The following is a 27,959-nucleotide window of genomic DNA, read 5'->3' as shown; positions in this document are numbered from 1 at the left end:
ACCTGGCTTGGTGCGGTCTTTCTCCACGACCAGGCAGACACGCTCAAAGAGGCCCTGTACGCCCCTCATCCTCTCGGCCAGTCGCTTGCGGTTTGGCATGAAGGCCAGATCGGACTGGCTCTGCCTCTCCACCGCCATGCGGTTGCTGACGATGAAGTAACTGCCGTCCAGCGAGCAGACGTGGATGTTGGCAGCATGGCGCTGACGTAGGTTGGTTACCAACTCCGCCCCACTGCTGATGCAACGGCTGTCCACCAAGATGGAGAGAGGACCTGAGGGAGCAGGGGACTCGCCTACTGACGAACTCTGTGCGACGGCCCTCTGAGGCTGGGGTACTGAGGAGGATGTGGAGGCGGGTGCCTGGACACAGAGCAAAAATCTAAATGACCCAAAAAATGATGCATGTATCTGTGTAATATCTTTGCAGATGGCGTATGAGCCTCTATAAAGGTTCATATAATGTATTCTTTTGCATGTTGCTACTGTACTTGTGGCTGTTTGCGAGACTCTAACTGGGACTCATGTGATTCATCAAAGTCAAGCTGGTCAGACAGTAGAGCCTTGCTCTGTAGCATCTGAAGACACCTGCAGGAAAGAATGTACAATGTATTGGTTATGACTGAGCGAGTGAGCGTCTGTGTGTGTGTATGTGTGTTTTGGATTTTGAATTACCTGTCCTCTTGTTGGCCATTACTAGCGGCCCCTTTCTTCCCCTTGCTCAGCAATGAAATTTTGGCTGCTACAGATGATGACGAGAAAGCCTTCTGCTGTTCTGGAGGTTTATTTGACCCCATGTCATGCCGTACTGCTGCCGGCCCAAAGGGGGCAGCAACACTCCATTCATTCCTTGGAATCTTTTCTTTGACAACTTCCTCCATCTCCTCCTCACTAGAGTCCTCCATGCATTTGATTCGGGAGCGCTTGCTCTTAACCCCGACCTCATGTTGCGGGCCTGTGTGTTGTGCCCGGGACCCAGCAGGAGCCTTAGGCCCGTACCCAGCTTTTTCCCGGACATGACGGATAAAGGCTCTCCGTCTGGTGGCGTACTGCTTCCTCCCATCCACATAAGAGTCCTCAGCGATAGGGCCGAGAACATCTTCCTCTTCCTCGCTGCCCTCTAGCTCCTCGACGTCACTGCCCACCACAAAGCTATCCTCTGCGTATGTCTCGTCCAACTCCGGCACCTGGGGTCAAAGGTTAGGGTTTTGATTTAGATTTGATTAAGGATCCCCATTAGCTGGTGCCATAGCAACCAGCTAGTCTTCTTGGGGTCCACATAAAAACATACAAACAAATACAATTACAAAATAATTAAATGTCAGTACTCAACAAACAATACATGTTGGAAACTAACAAATACAGTAAAAAAAAAAGACAAAAATACTTTACAGTGTCAAATAAAATGTTTGATTCTTTTTAAAAGTACATTTACTGTAAATGCAGCAGAGGTTTCGAGGCAGAATATTCCAAAGAGACAATGATCTATAAATAAAAGATCTCTTTAAAGCATTGTTTTTTGGACCAGGTAATACAAGCTGCCCATTACTGGACCTGTAGTGTTAAGGCCAGAAAACTGGAGCTTAGGTTAAACTCGGTACAAGAGGCTCTGTGGTTAGGTCTGTGCCTCCTGTATGTGGTATGTGTTCTGAGTCACCATGATGTACCAAATGCACTGATCCTCTGATCCCATATCAAGTTTGATATTTATATTTGTGAATCTACAGAGCTGTTCACAAAATGAAATGCCTGAAGTAAAAAAAACAACCACATTTATTTCTGGCGAAGAAGGGAATATCACTGAGAAATACTTTGGGGGTTAATTACCTGTGAGAAGATGTCCATGTTGTGTTGTTTCTTGTTGGGTATTTTAAACATGCCGGCAACCGCAGGGCTTCTCACCGACTTCAGGTAAACACCCTGCATCTCAGAGTCTGATGGAAAGGATACAGAGCCCAAGTCTCAGCAGGATTCTCTCTCTTTACTTGAAATGAAATACTTCCATCTCTACACAGTAAAATCCTGTGTTCATTTAACTCTGGGAGTATACAAATGGAACCAAATGGAACCTTTGTACACACCCAGATATAGAAATAGATAAACTAACAATGAGGATTTTACTGTGTACACCATTTTTTGAGGTGATTTTTTAAATACACTCACAAAAGCCTCAAGTATGGGTGAATTGCAAAGTTTGAATGGGTATGTACTATAATATACAATAGGTAATGTAGTACTACTAATAATAGTAATAACCAACAGGCAACAATCAGGCTATCAACACATTTTCCACAATTTCTATGACTTTTATAAGCGCAAAGTTGCGTCGCCAAAATAGGGCCCTAGGTTTCTAACTATTTCTATTTCTGTTACCAAAGTGACTGTGTAAAACTATGAAAATTATCAGATTAATCTCACACACTTTCTTAAGACTTTGCAGACCTGCATGAAAAGCTATGGAAGATTATAGTGGTGTGAGAAGCTTCTCAATGGTGTACCGTTGAGTCCCTGAGAGCAGTGTGTGTTGTCCACCACAAAGCCTTCAAGTGAGTGGTTTAGGTCGTTCCCGTCATCTTCGTCAGAGGACACGTCCTCTCCTGACAGCTCAGCTTCCTCGTCCAGGAAGTGACAGGCACCTTTACGCCTGGCATGCTGACAGCAAGACAGTGAGAAAAATGTCAACAAATACCATGCAGGGTGTTCACGCAGCTGAATTAAACTTACAAAAACTGACATTTTCATATAAATAAACACAGAGGTGTCATTTCGTGGTGATTCAACTCATCTGCCAGCCAAAGCAGAACAGATAGTGTGCTTGCATTCTTATTCAATAATTTACGTCACAATAAAGATTAATTGATTGATTGATTGTGAAGACTGAACAGCTCTTTTCCCTTGGTATATGTTCTACACTGAGACAACAGAAACCATGTCCAGTTGTGCAGGGGTAAAGGTCCTGTGTGACAGTGAAAGGGACTATATAAATGGGAGGGAATGGGCATGAGGACTACATTGGAAGAAAAAAAATAAAAAAATAAAGGGGAGACAGGAGAGAATGTCCTGACAGGACTCAATTCCAGGCCAACGAGGTCACGTGTCCCCAGAGACACAGCATTCAATAACTCCAAACCCATGAATCTTACTTGGTATGCAAATCAATGACTCTAGTCCCATCTTTCCCCAGCATACAGTTTGTTCTGTCTTTCTTTACGATTGATTTTTTTGTTTAGGTACTACTTTGGCCTACTGGCAGAGTGATTTAGCACTGATCAGTCAGCAGTTGAGATTAGCTCCATGCAGGCACGCACGCACCCTCTTATAGAGAGTTAGCTTCCTGCAGAGCCACACCGAAAAAATACGAGATCCCATAAGGGTATCGCAGGTTTGTAGACCAGACCTTGGTTTTTCCCTGGTGGTTTGGCTGCCTCACAGGTCCTGCTGTTCTGGGCTTATGTATGGACACTGAATCATTCTGGAAGTCATCATCAGACATATAATCCCCTTCTGTTTGGTCAGTCTGGAAAACAAGCAGAAAGCCAAATCAGACAATTTCTGTACTGTACTCACCAGTGATTTGCAACCTTTTTAATTAAAAAGGACCCCCAGTTGATAAGACCACAGACGCACATTTGATACAATTGTTTATCTCTGTGACCTCAGCCTACACTGTTAAATCCTGAGTGTTAATTTAACTCAGAGTATACAAATGGAACCAAATGAATGGATGTTATAGGATATAAACTGCATAATAAGTTCCCCCTCCTGAAATGGCATGATGTAATGTCATGAAGTTAAGCATCTCTTACTATATTAAGCACAGCAGCTCTTTTCCTGTTCACTTGCAGAGGAGAATCCACATCACTGTGGATGTTGGACTATGAAAAAAACAACAGTTACAGCATATACACACACGCTTTTTGTCTTTGTACATATCATCTATAACCCACATGATTTATTTATGTGAACTGGCATTTTACCAACACAATCATGTTAGTCTAATTCAACATATATCTAAAATGTATCAATAAAACCTTCCACACTGAAAACAGTCAAGGACTTAAAGAACAACATATCATAGATTTGCTGAGAGGTCTGCAAGCCAGTTGCCATGTCAACAGCAGGTACCTAGGAGACCGAGGCTTATTGAAGTCATTATCACATATCTCGGTTGTATAGGCTACCATAGCACATCAATTAACTTACATTATTTGATATGTCATAAAAGTTAAGTACTTGAATGCAGTTAATGAAGAGAAGCATCAACAATAATGAAATGCTATAATAATAATAACAATAATAATGCTGATTACTTCAATCATTTTCACATGAAACATTTAAAATGTCTTATTCAACATGGATAATTGATACATTTTAAATAATTGGACAATATGTGACAGAGTGGAATGGTGAATGCATGTAAAAGGATGTACTCACTCTCTCTGGCGAGAACAAGGGGTTGACCTTGGCCTGATGTCGTTTATGGACCACCACAACATCATCATCACTGTCACTGCTATACATCACTGGGGAGGGTTGTGAGACAAATAGAGATATGTGGTCTTGACAGATGTCTGAGCAAAACTCTCATTTATTTATCCTAGATCAGTGATTCTCACCCTTTTTCATTTCAAACCCCAGTTTGATATGCATTAGGCCACAGACCTCCATTTGTTAAAATTGAACATGTAGATCCCAAGTTTAAGTGTCATATCCTCAGTGTTCATTTAACTCCGAGTGTGTATATGGAACCAAATGGACCTGTAATAGTCTATTGGGTTCCATTTGTACACGCTCTGAGTTACAGACCTGTAAGGTCCCTCAAGGGGAGTCTCACAGACCCCACGATGAGAACCACTGTCCTACGTTATACCAACCTGCAGGAGGTAGAGGAGCAGCAGGCTTAGATGGAGAGCCCTGACACAAACTGTCCTCCATCAATAACTTCTGTCTGGCCATGACACCTCTCTTGACCTTGTTCGTATGGCTTCGCTCCTGTTTACTTATCAAGTAGGACGGTGAGGAGGGGGAAGAGAAGGAGGACCCAGAGGCACCGGGCACAAGTTTCCTCCTTGCCCACGGCGATGAGATGGGAGATGAAAGAACCCTGCCCTCTGACGGGGCTTTTGGTGTTGATAAGTGAGCTTCCTTGGATTGCGCGCTCCGTCTATGGAAGCTATAACAGGGAGTAGAAGAACCAGAGATTCGGGGCAGGGACACAGTGGAGGCAGCATCCCTGACTTCTTGTTTTTGAGGTGTGGGAGGAACGGTCCCAGATGGGGCCGGATCGAAGACTTCTTCTGCTTCATCCTCTGAGTCCTCCAGGGAATAGCCAAGGTTGAAGTTGATGGAGAAAAAGTCTTCAGAGTTGTCAAACGGCTGTTCTGCGGGAGACGTGCTGTGGCTTGTGTTCGTCTTGCCTGCCACATGTTCGTCTATCAGATGTCTATTTGATGCTGCCGCGTGTGTTTCTAGGTTCTTTGCATCAGTGTCTCTCGAGTTTACTCTTGTGGTCCCTAGACGGCAAATGGCATTCTGCAGGTTTGGCGTGTGTTCGCGGATGTCAGGGATGTGAGTAAAGCGCTTTGTGTTGTCCATGTCCGTTGCAATGAATTTGCCTGCACTTTCGGTTGAGTAAGTAGCATTTAGTGCATTCATGGGGATTTGTCTGTGTGAAGTGTTTGATGCCTGTTTATTAATAATGTTGGTGATGTGCTCTGCACTTGGCGATGCACTGGGTGTGATGCTGTCTTCGGGTGTGGGGATGTCAGGGATGGTCATTTGTAGGAAGGCCTCGTCATCCTCAAAAAGATCCATGCTTTCATCCATCCTGGACCTGCTGTGCACCTGGGCTGGAGGCTCAGGATGTGGGTGGTCATGAGAATGAGGAAGCTGAGGCGAATCCCTTTGCTCATTCATTCTATCATCCATCAATGCTTCCTTATTTAGAACTGTATTTTCCACATTTGCGTTATTTTTCACATCCTTATTCTTTTCACCCACATCAACCAGTTCCTCTTCAAAGTCTTCATCAATCTCATCCTTTTTCATTTTGTTGACTCTTTCGCCGCCAAAGACCTCGTCCCAGCTTGGGCTGTCACCTCCTAAACCACCGTCCACCTCATCCTGAGCTTCAGAGACTTGCGGTGAATGGGGGGAGGTGTGACACTGTCGCTGATGCTGATAAGATGAATCTTGGAATACCCTATTGTCCTCCATATCCATTGCAACTCCATGTGAATTAGCACGAGCAGAAGCATCGTCATCAACATTCATGATCAAGTCATCATTATCCTCATCACCACCATCATCATCATCATCATCATCATCATCCAAACCCAGAGCAAAATCGACAGTGAATGTTGGATCATGGCCCTCGGCCTCTTCCATTTGTCCAATTGAGGGAGGAAGTGATGTCACAGGACTGGCAGCTAGTCCAGGAATGTCAAGTGAAACCTCATCAAATTCCAAAGGCAATGGTGGTGGAGACCTGCAGAGGAGCTCAGCCACATTGGTGAGGATGACCCTCAGACTTTCATTTCTCTCTCTCACCGGGAGAAGTTTGGAGTAGGATGCAGTGGTGTCCCATTTAGGGAGGTAGAACAAGGCCTGAAGTTCAATATCGTCTTCTGAGCCAGACTCATTGATGTCAATGTTAGTGGTCAACTGCGAGAAGTGGGCCAAATCTACTGGATCGACAACTTTACCCTTCTTCTTTACAATATCATCAGCTGGAGACTCAATCTCTGGAATGGCAATGTCAGTCACCAAGATACAGTCATCGTCCATGTCGGCAATTGGGTGCTCATTATTGGGGGGATGCCCCTCCTCAGAACATGAGTGATCTCTGTCATCATTAAAAGGTACCATAGGGTCATATTCTACAAGAAACTTTTCCCTTGTCACGGTCCATGGAGAGCCTGGCCCCATCACTGTATCCTCCCTCTGCCGCTGTGCCTCCTCGTCCACAAAGTCTAGATCAGGCAAAAACGGGTGAGAGGACTTGGGTTTGCTGTTGGGATTATTGGTGGAGCTTTTGGAGACCTTGTGTCTATTTCTGGTAGTGGTCTTATCCATCTGTCTGTCCTCTGGGAAGCCAATGACATCTGCTTTGTGCAGGTAAGGAAGAAGCTCCTCTTCATAACTGCAGTCTCCCTATAGCACGCACATGCACACACACACACACACACACACACACACACACACACACACACACACAATAAAGACAAAAATAAAAACATTGAATGACTCAAACCTGTAAGATGCATTGTCAAAGTCCTGCAAGAAAAAAATGAGCAATCAAAGATAGTACCAGATGTTTACTGAATTACATATCTATATACAATTGGCAAACTGGATGTGTGCGTGTTTGTCTGTTTGTCTGTTAGGTTTCGTGTTTGTTTCGTGTTTGTCACTTGCATGTTAGGTTTCGCTTTTGATTTGCGTGTTGCAGTTAGGTTTCGCTTTCGGTTTGCATGCTGCAGTTAGGTTTCGCTTTCATTTTGCGTGTTGCCAAATCATGTGCGAGAAACAAGCACCGGTGTTGCAAGGAACGTCTATACGCTCTTCTGTCTCGTCTCCGATGTGCGGGCCAGGCTACTAGACGGGAGGGCCGCGTAGCGGCCCGACCCTCTAGTAATACATAATAGAAAAGTCTGCGCTCACATGGGAATATATCACAGCAATTAGCCTTCCATCCCCAGTTATTGCACAACAGTCTGAGTCAGTCATCTGAAAAACGAGGGGCAAATCTGACCTTCCAAGTCAGTAGATCCATCAAATGAAAGTTGAAAAACAGGCCTTAACACGCCTGCCATTTAATCACAATCTGTGGCTCCTGAATAATGGGTCCATTCAAAGGCTAACACCTATCACTCCATCAGTCAGAGATACACCCACCCAACCATCATCACCATCATCCTCCTCCTCCTAATTCACCACCTGCAGATTTGATCTGTACAATCCAGATGACCTGGAAGTGATGCATTGTGAGTGGAACCCTGCTTGGGCCGGCAGGGTGCCGCAGAACCTGTGGCCTGGAAGAGGGATGTAACCCACAGTGAGGGCAGACTTAATGGACATCAAGAGTAAAGCAAGGGGCAGTAGGGTGGTACATAATGGAGACAGGAGGTGGATTATAAGTCAACATCACGTTTCTGCTTTTGTGTGTGAAAGATTAACATAGAAATAAAGGAATATGGATCAAGAGAAAGGCATGAATTGTTTGGACTGAAATTCATAATGAATACATCTAAAGATGGAAAATGGGAGGAAGATGCCACTGTTGTCAAACTGAGATCCATAAAAAATTCAGCCTATTAAAAAACAAGACTATTTAATGTACGTCTTCCGTGCTCTGGTCAGATTGTGTCTAAATGGGCTCAACAGAGCCCATTTAGACACCACAGTTGTGGGATGGCCACAACTGAGCAGGCAGTATCGGGGCAAAATCGGGGTTTGGCCAGACAAAGAGCAGGCAGTAGCCTCTGTATGTACCTGTACATCTGTGCTGTATGTGCACGCACACATGCACGCACACACTTTTTGATTTACTGGGAAATTGCAGGATCCTGCTGTGTGCTTTTACTTACAGGTCACTAACCATGGCAGAATAACATTACCTCCCCACAGAACCTCCATGTCAAGTCTGCTTCAATGACCTGTACAATGTACACAGTGACATCCTGTCTTAATTGAACTCTTGAGGGTGTGAGAATTGACCCAAATGTACCCATCCATTTTTACAGTCTCAAGAGGCCAATTAACACTGAGGATTGAATGTTATATATAGTATGGGCTGAGTGAAAAGTCACAAATGTCTGTATAACTGTTGTACTTTAATTTCAGCCATCATTCAAATCCATATCATCACTGTCGGGCAGAAACCATCTGTGTCCAAAGCTGGTGACATGGAAAAAATACCCTGTGTTCCAATGGATCCAATATAATTATTATTTAGTCAAAAGCTCTTGTTAAAACTTTTCATTGGTTAAATATTTATAAAAAGGTTAAAGTACTATATTCTGATAGTAAACATTGCTACAGAGCGTTTGTTCGGTCACAGGGGTCTCTCCAGCTCTTTAGTAAACAGAATATAGTAACATTTCAGGTAGGTGACACATTATAAGCCAATCAGGAGAGAGCACTGAAAATGCATTTTCTGTTTAATAAAGAGCTGGAGAGACATGGTAGACTCATTTTACTGAACAAACACTCAATAGCAATGAGTAATATCAGAATATAGAGCTATTTAACACTTATTTTAACCAAAGTAACCAAAGTAACCAAAGTAACCACTTTGAACCTGGCGTCCCTACTTTGGCCTTTATAGGCAAACATTTTTTTTTAAATGCAATAACTAAATTAAATAAATTCTGAAGCACACATAATAATGATTTGTTCACTTGCCGATTTTGAAAGTTTGCCCGTCACTGACAAAGAAATTAACGGTTCATAATTTTAATGGTAGCTTTGTTTTAACATTGAGACAGAATATCAAAAAAGAAATCCAGAACATCATATTATATAAAAGATATACATTGATTTGCATTTAATTGTGTGAAATAAGTATTTGATGCCCTTGCAAAACATGACTAAGTACTTTGTATAGAAACCCATGTTGGCAAGAACCTAGGTCAGACGTTTTTTGTAGGTGGTCACCAGGTTTGTGCACATCTCAGGAGGGATTTTGGTCCACTCCTCTTTGGAGATCCTGTCCAAACCCTTAAGGTTTGGGGGCTGTCACTTGGTAACTCGAAGCTTCTGCTCCCTCCACAGATTTTCTATGGGATTAAGGTCCGGAGACGGGCTATTTCACTCCATGACCTTAATGTGCTTCTTCTTGAGCCATTCCTTTGTTGCCTTTTGACGCATGTTTTGGGTCACTGTCGTGCTGGAAGACCCATCCACGACCCATTTTCAGTGTCCTGGCTGAGGGTAGGAGGTTGTCACCCAAGATTTCATGGTACATGGCCCTGTCCATCCTCCGCTTGATGCGGTGAAGTCGTCCTGTCCCCTTAGCAGAGAAACAACCCCAAAGCAAAATGTTTCCACCTCCATGCTTGAAGGTGGGTATGGTGTTGCTGTTCTTGGGGTTATAGTCAGCATTTTTCTTCTTCCAAACTACTACCTTGCGGGCACTGCAGGATTTTAATCCATTACAGTGTAGTGTTTTACCAATGGCTTTCTTGGTGACTGTGGTCCCAGCTGCCTTGAGATCATTAACACGTTACTCCTGTGTAGTTCTGGGCTGATCGCTCACATTTTTCATGATCACCGATACCTCATGAGGCAAGATCTTGCGTGGAGCCCCAGACTGAGTCCGATTGATTGTCATTTTGTGTTTCTTACATTTTCAATTTTCAAACCTAAATCCCTCCTGAGATGTGCGCAAACTGGTGACCAACCACAAGACACGTCTGATCTCTGTGCTTGCCAACAAGGGTTTCTCCCAAAGTACTAACTCATGTTTTGCAAGGGGATCAAATACTAATTTCACACAAATGCAAATCAATTCGTATAATTTATATAACGTAATGTTCTGGATTTGTTTTTTGATATTCTGTCTTTCACTGTTAAAATAAATGTACCATAAAAATGGAACGTTAATTTCTTTGTCAGTGGGCAAGGGATCTAATAATAATTTCCTTTACTGTATGTGTATATGTATATCTATATAATAGCTGACACAGTGGGAGCCAACCCAGGGCACAACCAGGAAAGGAAAGAGGAGCACCACCTATAGGTAGATCAGGTCACTTTGTCGCGACAGAGGAGATAACAACACTGCAGATCTCCCTCTCTCTATAACAAGCTATATCTATATAAAAGGTATCTATATCTATATTTTCTTTTAAATGTTAATATTTTAAACCTTTTCGTCTTATATTTGAAAACCTGTGGTTTAGATCATGTAATATATAGCCTTGTCACTGATTCTGGTTCAGCACATGATGAATATAGCATATAGCAGACACAAACAAAAAACTAAAAATAGAGTGACACTGGATAACTTAAATCTTTAAAGAAATATTTTTTTGCACCTTATTAGTACAGTTATACGTGTATATGATTAACAAATGCAAATATCGGCCTGATATATTAGGTCAATTTGATTGTTTACATTCATCTTAGATACACCACTATGTGTGTATTCAGCTGGTTCGCAGACAGGTACATGAACAGTCCAATCAACACTACAGCATTAAAGCCTGGGAGACTCACTCCGCTGACCACTCAGTTAACAATAGATACATCGTGTCACGTTAGCCTCCTCTGTATTATAGTTGGATACATTTGTAGTACACAGGTATACAGATCCTAGGACACAATGTACGGGAAACTCTTGTATGTGCTTGCACACAAAGGTCTATGTAAACTGAGGGGCCATTTTATTTCCAAAACAGATCATATTACGACCCACATACTGTAAGAAGCATTATTACTTATAGGTGGGGCTGCCCATATTTGTGTTACACATAACCATATGGATAGCAGTTTATACACAATTTCATGACAACTTAATGAACATTATTTGAATAAATAAAATATAATACTCTTTCTTTCTCACACCGATAAGCAATTCTCTCTGGGAACACAGTTGAAGCAGATGTTTCGGGTTGCAGCATTTTATGTGTTTAATAATAATAATAATAATAATAATAATAAGTGGGGAGTAGTGCATTCCACAGAGTTAGGTCAGCAACCCTGTAGTGGTGTAATAAAGATTACACTTTATTAAACCACAGTAAACAGTACAACAGCTTGCCGATGTGAACTACAATTATCGCTGTGTAACACTTTTCTAGTGCACCGGACTCTGACACTTTGTTTCTCCACAAGCTTACTTACTTAAAAAAAGATACATTATCAAGATAAAATGAAATAAGCAAACATTATCAAGATAAAATAAAATACGGGACTAATACTTGATTCACACAGGATTATACCTGAACCCAGGCAGCCACAGCCATTACCGACCAGATTAATGGTGTAGTCTGGGCATGAAGGCTGGGGTGAGGTTTGTGTTCAGACAGCAAAGTGGCAGTGAGATGAAAATACATCCGTTTATCATTTTCCTGACAACCATCTCCAACCATGTTGATGAGTCAGAGGGACATGCAGGGAGAGAAGGCGTGAGAGCAATAGGCCCTCCAGGGGACCCTAGCTAAATGATTGATAGTTATCAAAGGGGCAGTGGCCTTGATACCCTCATACCTGACATAACTACTTCTCCAAATTGAGTGACCCCCACAGCCACAATACTAGAGGGAGCGACAGCGATCTGGTACTACCCAAATATAGAACAAACATGGGAAAATTATCATTTTACTAATCTGCCACCAAAATGTGGAATGTCCGGCCCCTGACACCATCCTTTAAAAGATGTAAATCACTGGCTTCTTTCAAAACTGGCCTTAAAAATCATCTATCAGGAGACCACAAGGGGAGATAAATGCAATTTCCCATAGAAAGGAAGTGTCTGCCGCCGTTTCCTTTTTTCTCCTTTGTACATATAGTGTTTTGTATATGTTGATGACATGTATTATTCTATTATTTTATGTTGATTAATTGAATACATAGGACCACTGTGGAAACAAGTCCCCAAGACTTTTTTTGCGTTATCCATTTAGACCTGAGGCCGAAAAAAACACCTTACAAATCCTGACCTAAGTTTTCTGAAAAACTTAAAATATGTATCAAAAAATGACAAAACAATTATGTTGCTATAGCACCATCAACCCCAAAAGGGGTTCCCAGATTGAAAGGTATAGCTACGTATAGGGGTTCTAATTGGGTTAATGTCCGACTGTACCACGTGCGGTTTACATTTTTGACTAATAAAGTATTCAATCAATCAATGGACCAAATGAACCCTTACGGGTCTGTATGGTCCAAACAGGTCATTTATACACAGTATAATCCTCAATGTTAATTTATCCATTTGTAACTCTGAAGGCCTTATTTTGTCTTAAGTACCAGGTCTTGTTACTTAACTTAAGACCTGGAGACGTGGCCAATGCTGTTTGGCCACTCAAAACAGCCTTGCGGTTTCATTTGTATATTTTTAGAGTTAAATTAACAATGATCATTTCACAGCTGAGATTGGGGTTCTAGAGATTAAAAAATAAATTGAGGTATGTGGTTTCAAATGGAGGTCTGTGGCCTAATGCATATCAAACTGGGGATCCTTGAAATAAAAAATGTTGAGAATTACTGGTCTAATTAAACTGTTACTGTTCCCTCCTCTATTTCTTTATATGTTCTCTCCGTTCTTATCATAATCCTTAGTTAAAACATTTATGTTCTCACTTTCATATTTCCTGTTCCGTCTAACTTTCATATCCTCAACCCAGTGTGTACTACGTATAGATATAGGTCACTAGATATGGCCTACTTTGAGCTTCCTGGCTTTATGCAACAGTTCAGAGAATTGTTACATAACCAAGGGGTTAGAGGCCTCCCTGCCTTTCAGTGCCCTGTGTATCTCCTTGTCATAATTGGAAGTAGAAAGAAAATGAAGTTGAGCAATGTAAAGAAATATATAAAAAGAGAAATAATAGAGGAAAGCTGAGGGCTATGTAGTAGGTGTAAGAGGTCTCTGCAAATTTAGGCCGGACAATAAGCCATGGCCAACGTCATACTAGAGTGTAGACCAAGAGAGAGAGTGAGTTTTCCTTGGCTTGAACAAAATAGAAGTACTGGTGACTTGTAATAAATGAAAAATAACTGTAGTGAATGGGCCCAGTAATGTTTGTCCTCTGAAAATGATTAAGATCTAGAGAATGGCCGCGGTGCATCCAGCTTGGCCAAGGATCTATACGAACACAATTGGTCGATTCAACGGAGGGTGCTGAATGGGAGAAGTAGGACATACAGTAGGTAATATGTCATCCCAGTGGGGACTCCTCACTGGCAGGAGAGCCAGTAGGTAATAGAAGTGGCAACACAGAAAACAAAACTTTAATAATAATAATAATAATAATAATAATGTTTTGAAGAATAAACAGTGGTCAGCTTTTCTGCAGTGAACTTAAAGGGCAAGACCCCTTTGGTAGAGGTTTGGGTTGTGCAGTTACCTTGCCATGATGTAATTCCAAAGATGGACAAGAAATAAAAAATAATTGCGCCATCGATTAGAAATTGACAATTCAAAATATCCTCCTCATTGACTTACATTGTACAGTGAAACAGCTCTCAAAGTCACTATTTTAGCCCATAAACGAATACAAACAAAGCTGATTCAGACAATATAGAACATCACCAAACCCAGTCCTGTTTGTTTTTTTAATAAAAATGTCAACTTCCTGTTGATTTTACTATTTGAAGATCCGGATCCGCAGATCCAGTCCGGGTTTTCTCCTAATAAAAAAAAACAGTACTGGTTTTAGTGATATTCTATATTGTCTGAATCAACTTTGTTTATGTTCGTTTACATGTTAAAGAGTGACTTTGAGAGCTGTTTCACTGTAAAGTCAATGAGGAGTTTATAATGATCAATTTCTAATCAATGGAGCAATTATTTTGATTTCTTGTCCACCTTTGCCATCATGGCAAGGTAACTACACAACCCATATCTCTACCAAAGTGGTCTTGCCACATTCAATCAAATCATTTGAAAAAATAACTGGCACGCATTCGACAGGTCCAGGTGACAGGTCCAGGTGACGAAATGGATGGACAAATGGATAACTTAACACAGGAGTTTACTGTGTATGCAGAGAGCCTTTTGTTTATTGCCAAAGAAGATAATTTAAAATGTCTGCCTATATCCTTAGATACAGTATCTGCACAAACGTTTTATAGAGTTTAATTTATAAATTAATCCACAATTGTTGTTCCCTTTTTTACTATTAAGCACTTTTGCGACAAATCTGGTTCTTTAAATGTATTTTATAAGGTATAGTACAGGGTATTTTGAATTGAATTAGTTTACCAGGTATTCTATGAATCCATCCCCAGAATGTGTGTAACATTAGCTGCCCTCTGAGCCTGTAGGTTTTGTTTTTACAGATGGACTAATTCTCTCTTCTACCCAATATTCCACTGGCCAAAAAGAAAAAAGGGAAAAAAAGAAAGAAAAAAACACATCACAAGCTTGTTCAGCTAATAGTCAGTTTGAGCATAGACTCAACCCGATTACCAGGATTTGGGAGCCTTATCCTTGAGCAACAACAGATGGTGAGATTAGGGCCTAATTACCTTTGCTGGTAACACATCTGTCAACTCTGAGCAAGCTGATGAAGATACCGGCATCATGATAATGGAAGGCGTGTCAAAGGAAGGTCATTCTTTTGACATTTAAAATTAGATATTGACTGGAACAGTCAATATCAACAACAAACAAATACACGTCAAGACATCTGGAACACATCTGTCAACTCTGAGCAAGCTGATGAAGATACCGGCATCATGATAATGGAAGGCGTGTCAAAGGAAGGTCATTCTTTTGACATTTAAAATTAGATATTGACTGGAACAGTCAATATCAACAACAAACAAATACACGTCAAGACATCTGGACATTCAAATGTATCCAGAGCAGCATGTCTCTAAAAGAAAGGAGCGGACCTAGTATAAAGCTCTGGGGGACTCCAGCCAACTAAGCGGATTTCAACGGTGAATAGCAGTTTCAGTTACAAGGAAAGACTGTGTGAATTCAGTAAATCAAGGAGTGTAGAAAGATGATATAATGGCTGACTAAACATCAACTAAGCCAACTAATATGCTTCCATTATGTCAGTACATCGCAAAGAAACAATGTGGTACGACTACGAGCTTAAGGATTGTGAAGGTTTAAGCATCTTTGTGTGTCTTGAGTTAGTTTGCATCACTTGTGTAAACTGGTTAAGCTGTCCAACAAAGTGTTTTGATGCATGCTCAATTTAAGTGTGATCTAACTGTAAATTAATTTTAGTACTGAGCTAACAATTTTGTGAACAACAAACCAAAAAAATACTATTCAACGTTTGTATTTCAATTTGTCAGTGCAGATGAATTTCACAACAGCACATGAAAAAGATGCAAACCAAGATATTGATGTTCTTTTTACAACAACAAAAAAAAGATCAAAGGGAACAGACATTCACTATTGAATATAATTTGATTATTTAAGAAGGAATTCTACAGTAGAGTCTGGCTATCATACCAGGGGACCTCTAGCCAATACTTAAATAAATGTATGGTGGAAAGATGAAAATTCAAATTCAATTATTTAGTTAGACGTTTTGATTTGCAAACGTAATAAATACTGTATAGGTCTGAGTGACATACCCAGTAAAACTCTGTGCCCCAATTATCCACCATCTACTGGAATACACAGTAGCATGTAGGGGTACAACAGTTCATTTAACTAGTCAATTTAATCTATTATAAAAAAACAATCAATTTGAATAAAATAAAATAACGATGGGGGGATTAAAACAACTTCTTTCCCTTTTTTTCTCTTTTTAAATACAATAAAATTGCAACATCAAATACAGGGCTGCAACATTTAACCACTTTCAACCTGGTGTCCCTATTTTGGGCATGTCATTAAAAGAAGACAATGAAAACAAAATGGAAATCTTTTAAAAAGCTCACAACACACACATTGCAATGCGTTGTGAGGTTGTAGGTTGGCTATTTTCACTATTTTTGTTACCATTCTATTACAAAAAATGTGCTTCTCAATTATTAGATTAATCAAAAAAGAATAATTGCTAAGAATATAATCGTTAGTTGCAGTCCTAGTAGCATGTGTTACTCCAGTACACCAGGGAGTGACATGTTCTCACCTCTTTGTCCTCTCTCATGTGGTCTATGAACTCCATCACCTTGATGAAGTGCTGACACTGCAGGGAGTGGTCCACAAAGTGGGTGGGCAGCGCTCGGTTTTGCCAGTGTCTCCACTCCCACAAAGACAACTCTCTGGACGGTGGGCCACGCTTGGAAACCAGCTCCTTCGGAGCATAAAATAATGTAAAATCAGAGTAGGGATGATAATGGATTTTGATGGTAATATCATAGTAAGAGAAATCACAGTTTGGTGGCTATCACGATGAATGATTACGTACATTTATTACACAACACTGTGGATATATAAAGCATATCTCTTTCGAAGTAAATAAAATCTACATGTTAAATATCCATGTAAGCTGCAGAACCTTCTGTCTGCACGGTTTTTCAACCGTATTAAAAATGTTTATGTTCAGTTCAATATTCATTTTGAACCTGCGTAAACATCACAATTATCTCTACGTAATTGTGACGCTTTAAATCACGGTTAATAGTAAAACCGGTTAATAGTCACATCCCTAGCTACTATGTATTTGTTATGTCAAACTAATTCAATATGGCTTTCAATACTGACAGTATCAACCAATGGTTAACTGTTTTTTTTTTAAAGTGGATTGTCAAAAATAATATTAAGTAGCGAGAGGAGAGACCCCTCAAATCCAACAGAGGAAGGGAAGGCTGAACCTGTGGCATGTCATTTGGCAGGGACAGGAAATTAGATTTTCTCAGGGTTGGGTGAGCCTCATCTTCCTCCAGTCTCATTGTGGAAGCCCACAGGGAATATTCTGTGGGGCTGAGGAATCCATCTTGCTTCACAATGGCCTGCTGGCCTACACACGCACACACACACACACACACACACACACACACACACACACACACACACACACACACACACACACACACACACACACACACACACACACACACACACACACACACACACACACACACACACACACACACACACACACACACACACACACACACACACACACATACACACACACACACACCACAAACAAAAAGCAATTTACTGTAAGTTAAACCAGAGTCTTCCGTTGTCCATCTGTTGCAGAAAGACTCAAGGTCACCCCTGCCTACCAACACCTACCCAGGTTTTGAGGGTGGATGAGCGATTCCCTTTCCTCAAAATGGGACCTTCTTCCTCTGATGGACGGTCTGCTTTTCTCGCTGTGGTCAAACTGACCACAGGTAATGTGCATCTTATGCAGCTTAGGGTTCACGCCGTCAGGTAGCATACGGGGGCTGTTGCGGTACATGAGGAAATTGTTCTTGCTTCCAACGATATACTTGTCCAAATTTTGCTTGCTGAACTGGCTCTGGTTGTAGGTCTGTGAGAAAGGCATTAAATAAACATGTACAGTAGTTTGTTGGAAAGCATGGCCATCAACTGGGATTTGTGCTTTGTTGACCGAGCTTGGTGGCATGGGGTTTCTTCTGTAATTAGTCACTTCAGTGATTAATTACAGAATCCTTACTGTTTGACTATAAATGTCTTAGTGACTTTCTACATGTACTGTACATCAAAATAAGGTGTAAGGACAAGGCCTAGCTCAGGGGTTCCAAAACCTTTCCATGTCAAGGACCCCAAAACAGCCTGAGCCTTTGGCCCAAAACAGCCTGAGCCTTTGGCTACAGTGGCCCCCTATTGCAAAATGGCTTAAAAACATTTAAATAGCAAAAATACCAGATCTACAAGTGTTGTGAGCTTGTAAATCTGCTGTTTTTGCTCACCCACCTTCTCTTCACGTCCCTCTGCCAGGATGACCACGATCCGTCCCTGCCGCTTGCGTCCAGTGCGGCCCATGCGCTGCACCAGGCGGATGGGGCTCTTCTGAGCATCAAAACAAATGATGAGGTCCACCTCCCCGATGTCCAGCCCCTCCTCCCCGACACAGGTTGACACGAGCGTGTTGAAGTCCCCCTGGCGGAACTGACGCACCACCTGGAGTGCAAGCGGGTATTTGAATTAGAATCACATTTTTATTTTTAGTCCCTCTGATAATGCGGTAAATCCTTCAGTTACTTGCTCAAAACACAAACATATTTACAAGAGAAGTGTCCTACCAAGACATTGATTCAACAAAAGCCAATGTCGTGGTAGGGCATATTCAATACTTTGCTAAGATTTCCGTGGACTATGGCGGCAGACTGTTATCATAGTTGTTATTGTTATTGCTGTGCATCTCTCTCTCTCTAGTATAGTCTTGACCTGCTCTATATGTTAAGTGGCATGAGATACATTTTGTTGTGATTTGGCACTATATAAATATATAAAGAATGTGTGCTATTGTGTCAGCCACGTCCCCTCTCAGAATAGCAGACAAAAGAGGTTTTATGGCCAATGCTGTACTTCAAGCACTGGTCTATTATTATCAAAATATACAAACAGCAGCACAGAAAATCAAGACATAGGTGGCCAAATATATAAGTAACGGGATGAATGAAAAACTAAAAACAAAGGAGTGTACTTAACCACTCATGCCCTATTAAAAACAACAAATCTAAAATATTCATGAATATCTACACAAGCTTACAAAATGTTGCATTGCAATGCATTGTGAGCTTGTAGATTGGCTAGATTTTAAAGTTTTTTACATTTTTTGCAAACGCCATTGTGTTTTTATTTTGTTGCAGATTGTTTTTATTTTTCCAAGTCAATTGTATTTGTTTATAACATTTAAAAACAGGTCAACTCAGTGTGTGTCACATTAAAAAGAAACAAATAATTATGCACAAAGTACAGCCACCACCTTTTTTGCATTTACAGTAGTGACAGCACCCTTATCTTGTTTGTATTCTTAACATGGAATAACATGTCAGCAGTTAGTTACCATGAGGACAGTGCAGAGCTACTGCAATATTCATTAGGAAAGGAATGTTAAAGACTGTCTGCCGAGAGAAACATTAGTGAGCGAATAAAGAGAAAGTCAATAAACCAGCTATATATCAAGTGTGTAAAGTCTGTACAGTGTGTAAGTATAGAAATATTGTAATATATTTGTGTAAAAGGGAAATAAAAACAGTATACAATATACTGTATACAGACAATTTAATTGGAATTGCATCTTCCTTGGGTTACTGAGGTAGGATAAATATATGCTGGAGCCAGAGGGAAAATATACAGGAAAAGGAATATATAGAATATAATGGGAGAATAAATTAGCAAATGGTAATGTATACATATGTGGAATACTGTATCTATTCTCGGTTAGGTAAGGCCTTGTGTTTCCAGGCACGTGTACAAAACTGACTGACTAGAATATGCATGTGACGTCACTTGAGGGTGTCATTCATCCTTGCATGGTTTTATGATATGTTCTGGCAATCTGAATATTGTAAGACTTAAGACACCACTTCATGCTGACCTGGTACTGTAGGACATCTATTGTTTTATGTGCAGCTTGTGACCGTGACATAAGGCTCCTGCTATGTGTATAATATGCTCCACCACTAACTTGAGTGTCTGATTCTCCCGTGACATCATGAAATATCACGGGAAATACTCAAGTGTCTCTGAAACTCCATCTGCCTAAGCATCCTTTGTGATCCTCTAGGTCAGTGGTTCCAAACCTTTTCTGGATCAGGGCCCACTTGAAAATCTCAAAAGTATTCACAGCCCATCCATCTGACCACTTAACCTTCTGACCTCCTAACACAGCAGCCACTTGGCTGCCATATTACGTGGTCAGAGAGGTGGTGCATTTTCAGAGCGTATCTATTTTAATGATCATCAGATTGGATTGATGGAACCAACATAGTATACTTTAAGTTCCTATTTATCGGTATCGGAATGAAAACAATTTAAAACGGATTTAAAGATTTTTTAAAAGGCCGAAGCACACCTCAAAAGGTTAGTGACAGGTGCGTAGGACAACCAGGGAGGTCCAAATGTTCAGAAAGGGATCTATGATATCAAGTTTAAAAAAACTGCACACTGTCTGGAACTTGCAAAAAGGATGCTATTTGCTATATCATTTTATGTATTTTATTGTATGCTGTTTTCTGCTGTAAACCAGTGTTTGGTAAAGTGAGATGATGCATTTTGTCTCTACCTCCAACTGTTCCTTCTGAGAGAAACCTTTAAACCCTTTCCCTGTTGCCTGGCCCATAAAGGTCATGACCCTGATCAGCGGCGCATGGCGGTTCAACATGGCCGCGATCTCCTGCACACTCTCACGGAACGACGAGAAGATCATCACACGTGTGCTCACTTCCTGAGGTTTACTGACAGAGGCCGGACCTGATCACCAGCATGAGAGAAGAGAGGAAGAGAGAGGGAGGTGTGAGAAAGATTAAAAAAAAACATAGAATAATTACAGTTTACAAACATTATTGCAACTGTTTCATGGTTTCAATATGTTATTTGTTTCCACGGTGCTTCTCAGAAAATTGTAACTAGATGAAAATAAATGCATGTTCTCCCCGTGTCTCTCAGGGTACTTAATACCCTCACAAAAACATGTAGTAATCCTGGTCGCTATAACGCCTCCCCCATTACAGCCGGGGCCCCTGATGGAGGAGAAGGGAACTGGTTGGAATAACGTGTTCCTTCCATGCGCTACGTCCAACCAGGGAAACTCCCCCCTGTCAGGTGACAAGAAGGTCAGTTGGCTCTCATGCATTGAAGGAGGCATGAGCTCGGCCCTGGCCTCCCTAGGCTGGTGAGGCGAGTGTAGCGCCCAGGATCACTTAGAAAATTGCCACCGGGTGATATATAAGGGTTACAAAATCGTAGGATAAAATATTTAAATACAAAAAAAAATAGATGAAAATAAACACTAATCACCGCTGTTGTCCCCCAAGTTCTCAGACCACTGTTTGAAGTGCTGAACGACCACTTCCTCCAGTTTCAGCAGTTTAGGATGACTGTAAATGAAAGGCTCATCTGGACCTAGAAGTATTAATGGTAGAGAGCAGTGGTGGAAGAAGTACTTTGATCAAGTCAAAATTTGACTTCATTAAAAGTACAAAGGTATTCGCATCAAAATATACTTAAAGTGCAACATATAAGTAGTGTCAACATATAAGTACTCTTTTTTTGTCTAACTTTCTCAGGAATTGCAAACCTCACATCACATTGTGTTGTGAGCTTGTAGATCTGTTGTTTTCAAATAGACTAGGTATAAAATAGATCTTAATTTGTTGATGTATGTTTTGTAATCATCTAAATCTACAAAGTAACTTTTAATTTAAATTTTCAAATAATTGTAGTGGAGTAAAAGGTACAATATTTGCATCTCAGATGTAGTTGAGTAAACATACATACTCAAGTAAGTATATCAAATTGTTCAGAATTATTTCCCCCACTGGCAGAGGGTGTTGTGATTAGATGGTTTGTTTCAAGCAGGAGAAGGATTAGGTGAGGCCCTGAAGAGGCATTATGAAGCCATTTAGTCAATAGGTAGAATAAATTACAATGGTATGACGTGAATGAGCTTTCACATACCAGCAGATGGCTTGAGAAACATTTCCTCCATCTCCTTGTAAAATTTCACGAAGATAGGAGTCCTTTGTAGCTCGTTCCGTGCCCTGGACATCTCTGATTATCCACACAGAAGCAAACAATACTTTTTAAATAGATTATTGGGCAAAATGTACATCTAAAGGAAATTCAAGAATAGGCGGTACATTAAGCTCAAGGAGAAATGTCATGCATTGTTGAGACCAGAAGAGATTCACAAGTTTTACTGTCCCCTCTCCAACTGCCTAGCAATGTACACTGTAAAGTACAGTGTTACGTGTCCATTTGGTAAAATTTTTACTCTGAGTTACAAAAGAAAAATGTGCTCCTCAGAGCACAGGGCTCCGCCAGGCCAGGTGGGTTATGGTGGGCCAGCATTGTATAAATTTATTGCACACAATATGTTAAAATGTGTTTAGCAAAAGTCAGCCTCCTGGTGGAGCTATAACAGGCCAATGTGACGTTTCATGGCAATTGGACATTGTTCATGATTTTAAGCATTTTGTTCAAAAAGAGTCACTCCTGCAAACTTTAGATGCCAATGTTAGCCAATCAGGATGGATATTTTCAGAATATGGAAAATCGGACAGATACGTCTTGATCACATGACTATAGAGATAAAATAATGTGTAACAATTTGCATGATGTTTTGACAAAATCTGTAGGAGTAATCGGCCTTCTGGTGGCCCTTTAATAGGCCAATGTGAAAAGGGTGGCATTTCTTCCTAGACCTAGTGGGCATGTGTATAGTTTCACAGCGATCGGACGCTGTGTTCATGATTTGAGGCATTTTGTATAAAAAGGGCCACTCCTGTAAACTTTGGAAGCCAATCTTAGCCAATCATGATGGAATATGAAAAATCTGACAGATCAGTCTCGATCACATGACTATAGAGATCATGTGTACCAATAGGCGTGATGTTTGGACAGAATCTGTAGGAGCAATATCAAGAAATGTGTTTAGCAAAAATTGTCCTCCTGGTGGTGTTATAACAGGCAGATGTGAAAAAAGTAGGTTTTTCCTTGGCCTCTACGGAGTATGCGCGCAAAGTTTCACGCCGATCGGTCCAGAAAAAAATGTGAATCGGCCTGTTATAGCGCCACCATGAGGCCGATTTGAAAAATGTAGGCCGGCATTTCTTCCTCAGCCTAGTGGGAATGGGAAAGTTCTCAACAATCAAACGCTGCGTTCATGTTTTGAAGGATTTTGTTCAAAACGGGCCACTCCTGGCGGAGACAATAACACTGATGATTCTACTGTGTATGTGAATAGGACACTGATCTAGATTAAGTCAATAATCAAGAATATAGTAAAAGCCTTCAGGTGGTGCTGAGAGGTCATGTTCCACCTCTGGTTAAATAGGCTTGTTTCAGACACACCCCCTCAACACCAAACACAGGCAGTTTTTCACATAGAGATGTTAATTTAGTCAACAAGCATGATGACAAAACAAAAGAATTTAAATGTTGCATAGGTGCCAGCTTGTCTCATAGAAGCAGGGTGGGGGAACTCTAAATTCACATTATAGAGTTCTTTCAGATTAACAATATTACATACTTCAAATTTCCTTGACATACCTCTGGATCCGTCCATGATACTATGGAAGAAGAAGAAGAGAGATCGGAGCCCCATTTGCAGCAGTAGCTCGTAGCCATGGTACAGACTGATGCAAAGGGCAAAATCTCCTTCCAACACCCCCTGCTGAGGCGGCTGTGGATGAAAAGAAGGAGATAAGTCCCACAGTACAAAAATAATATTGTCCATCATCCAAAGATTCTTTGAGAGTCAACATGATGGTGAATATAGGTGATTCTGGTTAATCCATTTGCAGAATAAAAATATTGTAATCATTTACTGTCGGTACATAATGCTATATACCTTTGCTCCCATAAAGGTCAACAGGAAAATACACAGATAAAGTCTTGCCCTAAATACCATATTCAGCTGGATCAAAGTGGTATTTAAGCTGAGATTTCTGAAATGTAGCACCTTCTCAGATACACTCCACAAAAAATTGAAGTAGACAACAAAGGTTGGTTTTGGGTGGGTCATCATCTGCTTCTAAGATCACACTTGATGGTAAACTTTGTTTTAGTTATTTTACACCTTTTTTTTCCAAAGTCAATTTTGGGCCAACAAGGCTGCCAATAATTCAATATAATAAAATGTAAATATATACTGTATATGAAAATGCTTCATAGTTTGGGATGTTCACTTCACCGTAAGGTGTGGTTGAGGGTTTTTGCGGAACTGGTCTCTTGCCAGAATAATCTGGTATTTGCCTAGAGTCCGCAAGTCTTTTTCGGCCATCACATGGTTCCGGACCAGACGAGAAGTGAACTTCTCCAGAACCTGGCAGAGAAGGAACAAACAGACAGCTTACAGATCCACAGACAATATTTAATATTGTGTTTTACCCAAATTCAATAAACATTATGTACCAACAGAATGTACCAATGTCATGTAAATGTTAGCTAAAATTCACTCTCTTAAAAGCCCTCTTCAAGTTAAAATATGTTTGAGTTTTTTCCCCCAGGTGTATTAAAATGTAACTAATATGCTGTATTAGAGTAATACAATAACTTTAGATTAAATAAACGGCATTGTGATTTCAAAAGGGTGCATTACCTATTGTATACCTAGCAACTTTAAGGTGGTAGGCAATGGTAGGGCATGATGTTTAAAACAACAATATACCCTGAGAACCTCCTAAATTTGCCTATACACTGCGCCAGAATACACTTATGTACTGTAACTGTACACACAATAAGTTGAAGACCGGGGCAATCTTTGCTAACAGTGAATTAGACTGGAAATTAGACTCTTCATGAGCTCATGTGTACACACATACTGTAACCACAAGCACATACTGTATGCACAAAGACTCAAACTGTAATTTCACTGACACACACACACACACACACACACACACACACACACACACACACACACACACACACACACACACACACACACACACACACACACACACACACACACACACACACACACACACACACACACAGGGTTGACATAGATTTACAGATTGAGGTCTTGCATCACCCATAGACATACAATCAATCTAAAAATGCAGTGGGTTCTTTATTTTCCTCTGTCCTAATTTCCTTGTAATAACAGCGAGGTAGTTAAAGGTAGCCTAGCAGCCAGACAAATGTAAGATGAATATCTATTCATCATCACAGAGAAGAGACAGAACATTACATGGGGAGGCTGAACCATCATCATTTGAATTACTTAAATGCGGAGATGCTACTCCAGAAAAACAGACTTTCAAAAGGCATCTTCTGGGCTACTCAGTTTTTTTTGTCCAGCCCTGTGTAGAAAAACCTTTTACCTTTTCTTCAATTTGCAAATGGTGTTTCATAATGTCAACAACTCATTTTCTTAATTTTCAAGTGTACTACTACTATAGATAACTTTTTCCAAAGTTCCAAATATGACATAGTGTAAATGTGAGACAAAGTGAATATATTTGATGTTGTTCAGAAAGATTTATAGTTTATTTTCATTCAAGGTGAAAAAGAAAAAGTAAGGAAAACACCAAGCTAGTACATCCAATACCTAGTCACCCCAGCTAGAAATAAAGTATATAGAGATATACAGTACATACATACTGTAACGTCAATATTATTCTGAAATGACCTACTTTCAAAATAGAAAGCATAAGTTAAACCAGTGGTTCTCAACCTTTTCTGGATCAGGGCCCACTTGACCTAACCCTAAATAATGCATTCACCGTGCAGAGCACAGTAAATTTAGTCCATTCATGAATCGATCAGCCACTGTTACCCAAACTTTCTGTGGACCGCTTCAGAAAATCTGACAGCTATGCCCCTTTTGTAAGTACTAGCCTACAGTACTTCAGGTCACACAATGGATTAGGGATGGCCAAATGGAGACATTTTATTAACCGGTTACCCTTAGGCCTTACAGATTAATTAATCGATAACCGTTAAGGAAGAATGTGTGTATGGGCTAGCCTGGCTCCAGCCCGTGAATCGCTAGCCACGGCCATTAAAAAAATATGTTCAGGCGATTCTGGTCTGGTGACGCTCTCATAGGAGGTCTCAGCCTCGGTTGAAAATCTGATCGACGAATCGGGATCGGGATAATCCAGTACGAACCAATCGCCAAAGAGTCTTTGAAAAAAAAAACTTTGGCCACGCCCCATCTCAGCAACCGGCTGCATTGAGAGGGCTTTCAGACTGAATAATGGAGTGAAACGAAATGAAAATTCAGGCTGAGTGTCAGGCTATGTATGAGTTACATATTTTTTACGATTAATTTTAATCGCAAACCGGTTGCCGATTTCTTAACGGTTAACGGTTATCGGTTGGCCATCCCTACAATGGATCATTGATATCCACTCAGCCAGCTAGGGTCATTCCTATGTTCATTTGCGCTGTTGACACTCGGCAGCCTTTGCAACATTTTTGTCTCCGCCAGGCCGAAAGGCATGGCGAGAGAGTATGCTTTGCACCCTGTCCGTCCGTCCGTGTGTCTGTCTGTCTGTCTGTAAACAGCTAATCTCTGGCACCGTTGGCCCGGCCGCTGCAAAACTGTGCACACACACACTCCCTGGATGCCAAAGCCATGAATTGCCCTGAAGCCATGAACTGCCCTGAATTTTTCAGATTGGCCCGTTATAGCGCCACCAGGAGGTTGATTTGTGCAAAACTAATTTTTGGATATCACTCCTACAGATTTTATCCAAACATCACGCAAATCAGTACACAGTATCTCTATAGTCATGTGATCAACACGGATCTGTCCGATTTTCCATATTCCATCCTGATTGGCTAAGATTGGCTTCCAAAGTTTGCAGGATTGGTTTGTTTTGAACAAAATGCCTCAAATCATCAACGCAGCATGCGATTTCCATGAAATGTTGCGTGCACATTCCCACTAGGCCGAGGAAGAAATGCCAGTTGAACTTTTCAAATCAGCCTCATGGTGGCGCTATAACAGGCCGTTTCACGATTTTACCTATAACTGCACCGATCTGCGCAGAACTTTGCACGCACACTCCCTAAAGGCCAAGGAAAAACCTTTGCCCTGCATTTTCTACATCTGCCTTTTAGAGCGCCACCAGGAGGCCGATTTGTGCAAAACACATTTTTGATATTACTCCTACAGAGTCTGTCCAAAAATCACGCAAATCGGTACACAGTATCTCTATAGTCATGTGATCAACACAGATCTGTCCGATTTTTCATATTCCATCCTAATTGGCATTCCAAAGTTTGCAGGAGATGTCCGTTTTGAACAAAATGCCTCAAAACATGAACATAGCGTGCAATTTCCATGACATTTTGCACACACATTCCCACTAGGCTGAAGAAGAAATGCCACCCTTTTCACATTGGCCTATTATAGCGCCACCAGGAGGCCACAATAACCTACCTGACCTGGCGGAGACCTGTGCTCCGAGGAGCACTTTTTCTAGTTTTAGTTTTTTTTTCTTGTATCAGACTTTTGCAAACCAACCAAATGGACACGTTACACGGTTAACACTGTACATTACAGTGTACATTGGTAGGCAGTAGGAGAGGGGATGTGTGGGGGCTTGTGCGTGCAGGTAAAAAAAGCTAGTGGAGTAGGACTACACCTCTGTCTGTATCACAATGATATATTTAATAAACATTATTTATTAAATATTTATATAATATTGTCATTAAC

The 27,959-nt window shown here is 40.9% G+C and overlaps 1 protein-coding gene across 1 annotated transcript in view; it reads right to left on the bottom strand.

Annotated features, from left to right (window-relative positions):
- The window catches only part of fancm (FA complementation group M), a 52,723-nt gene that overhangs the window by 2,024 nt on the left and 22,740 nt on the right, over window positions 1-27,959 (bottom strand). The window contains exons 5-22 of the mRNA XM_084044024.1: window positions 24,480-24,611; window positions 23,837-23,969; window positions 22,244-22,336; window positions 21,584-21,688; window positions 20,850-21,037; window positions 18,533-18,739; window positions 17,885-18,125; window positions 17,455-17,600; window positions 16,770-16,934; window positions 4,872-7,149; window positions 4,432-4,520; window positions 3,804-3,872; window positions 3,395-3,514; window positions 2,496-2,649; window positions 1,825-1,931; window positions 673-1,184; window positions 489-585; window positions 3-360 (exon numbers count right to left, since the gene is read on the bottom strand). Of these exons, the coding sequence (XP_083900150.1) occupies window positions 3-360; window positions 489-585; window positions 673-1,184; window positions 1,825-1,931; window positions 2,496-2,649; window positions 3,395-3,514; window positions 3,804-3,872; window positions 4,432-4,520; window positions 4,872-7,149; window positions 16,770-16,934; window positions 17,455-17,600; window positions 17,885-18,125; window positions 18,533-18,739; window positions 20,850-21,037; window positions 21,584-21,688; window positions 22,244-22,336; window positions 23,837-23,969; window positions 24,480-24,611 (5,194 nt within the window). The remainder of the gene's footprint in view (window positions 1-2; window positions 361-488; window positions 586-672; window positions 1,185-1,824; window positions 1,932-2,495; window positions 2,650-3,394; window positions 3,515-3,803; window positions 3,873-4,431; window positions 4,521-4,871; window positions 7,150-16,769; window positions 16,935-17,454; window positions 17,601-17,884; window positions 18,126-18,532; window positions 18,740-20,849; window positions 21,038-21,583; window positions 21,689-22,243; window positions 22,337-23,836; window positions 23,970-24,479; window positions 24,612-27,959) is intronic.

This window comes from Gymnoscopelus microlampas, assembly GCF_963454915.1.
Source record: "Gymnoscopelus microlampas genome assembly, chromosome: 20".
Lineage (NCBI taxonomy): Eukaryota > Metazoa > Chordata > Actinopteri > Myctophiformes > Myctophidae > Gymnoscopelus > Gymnoscopelus microlampas.
Note: the sequence above shows the minus strand (reverse complement) of the source record. Positions and strands in the feature narration are given on the sequence as shown.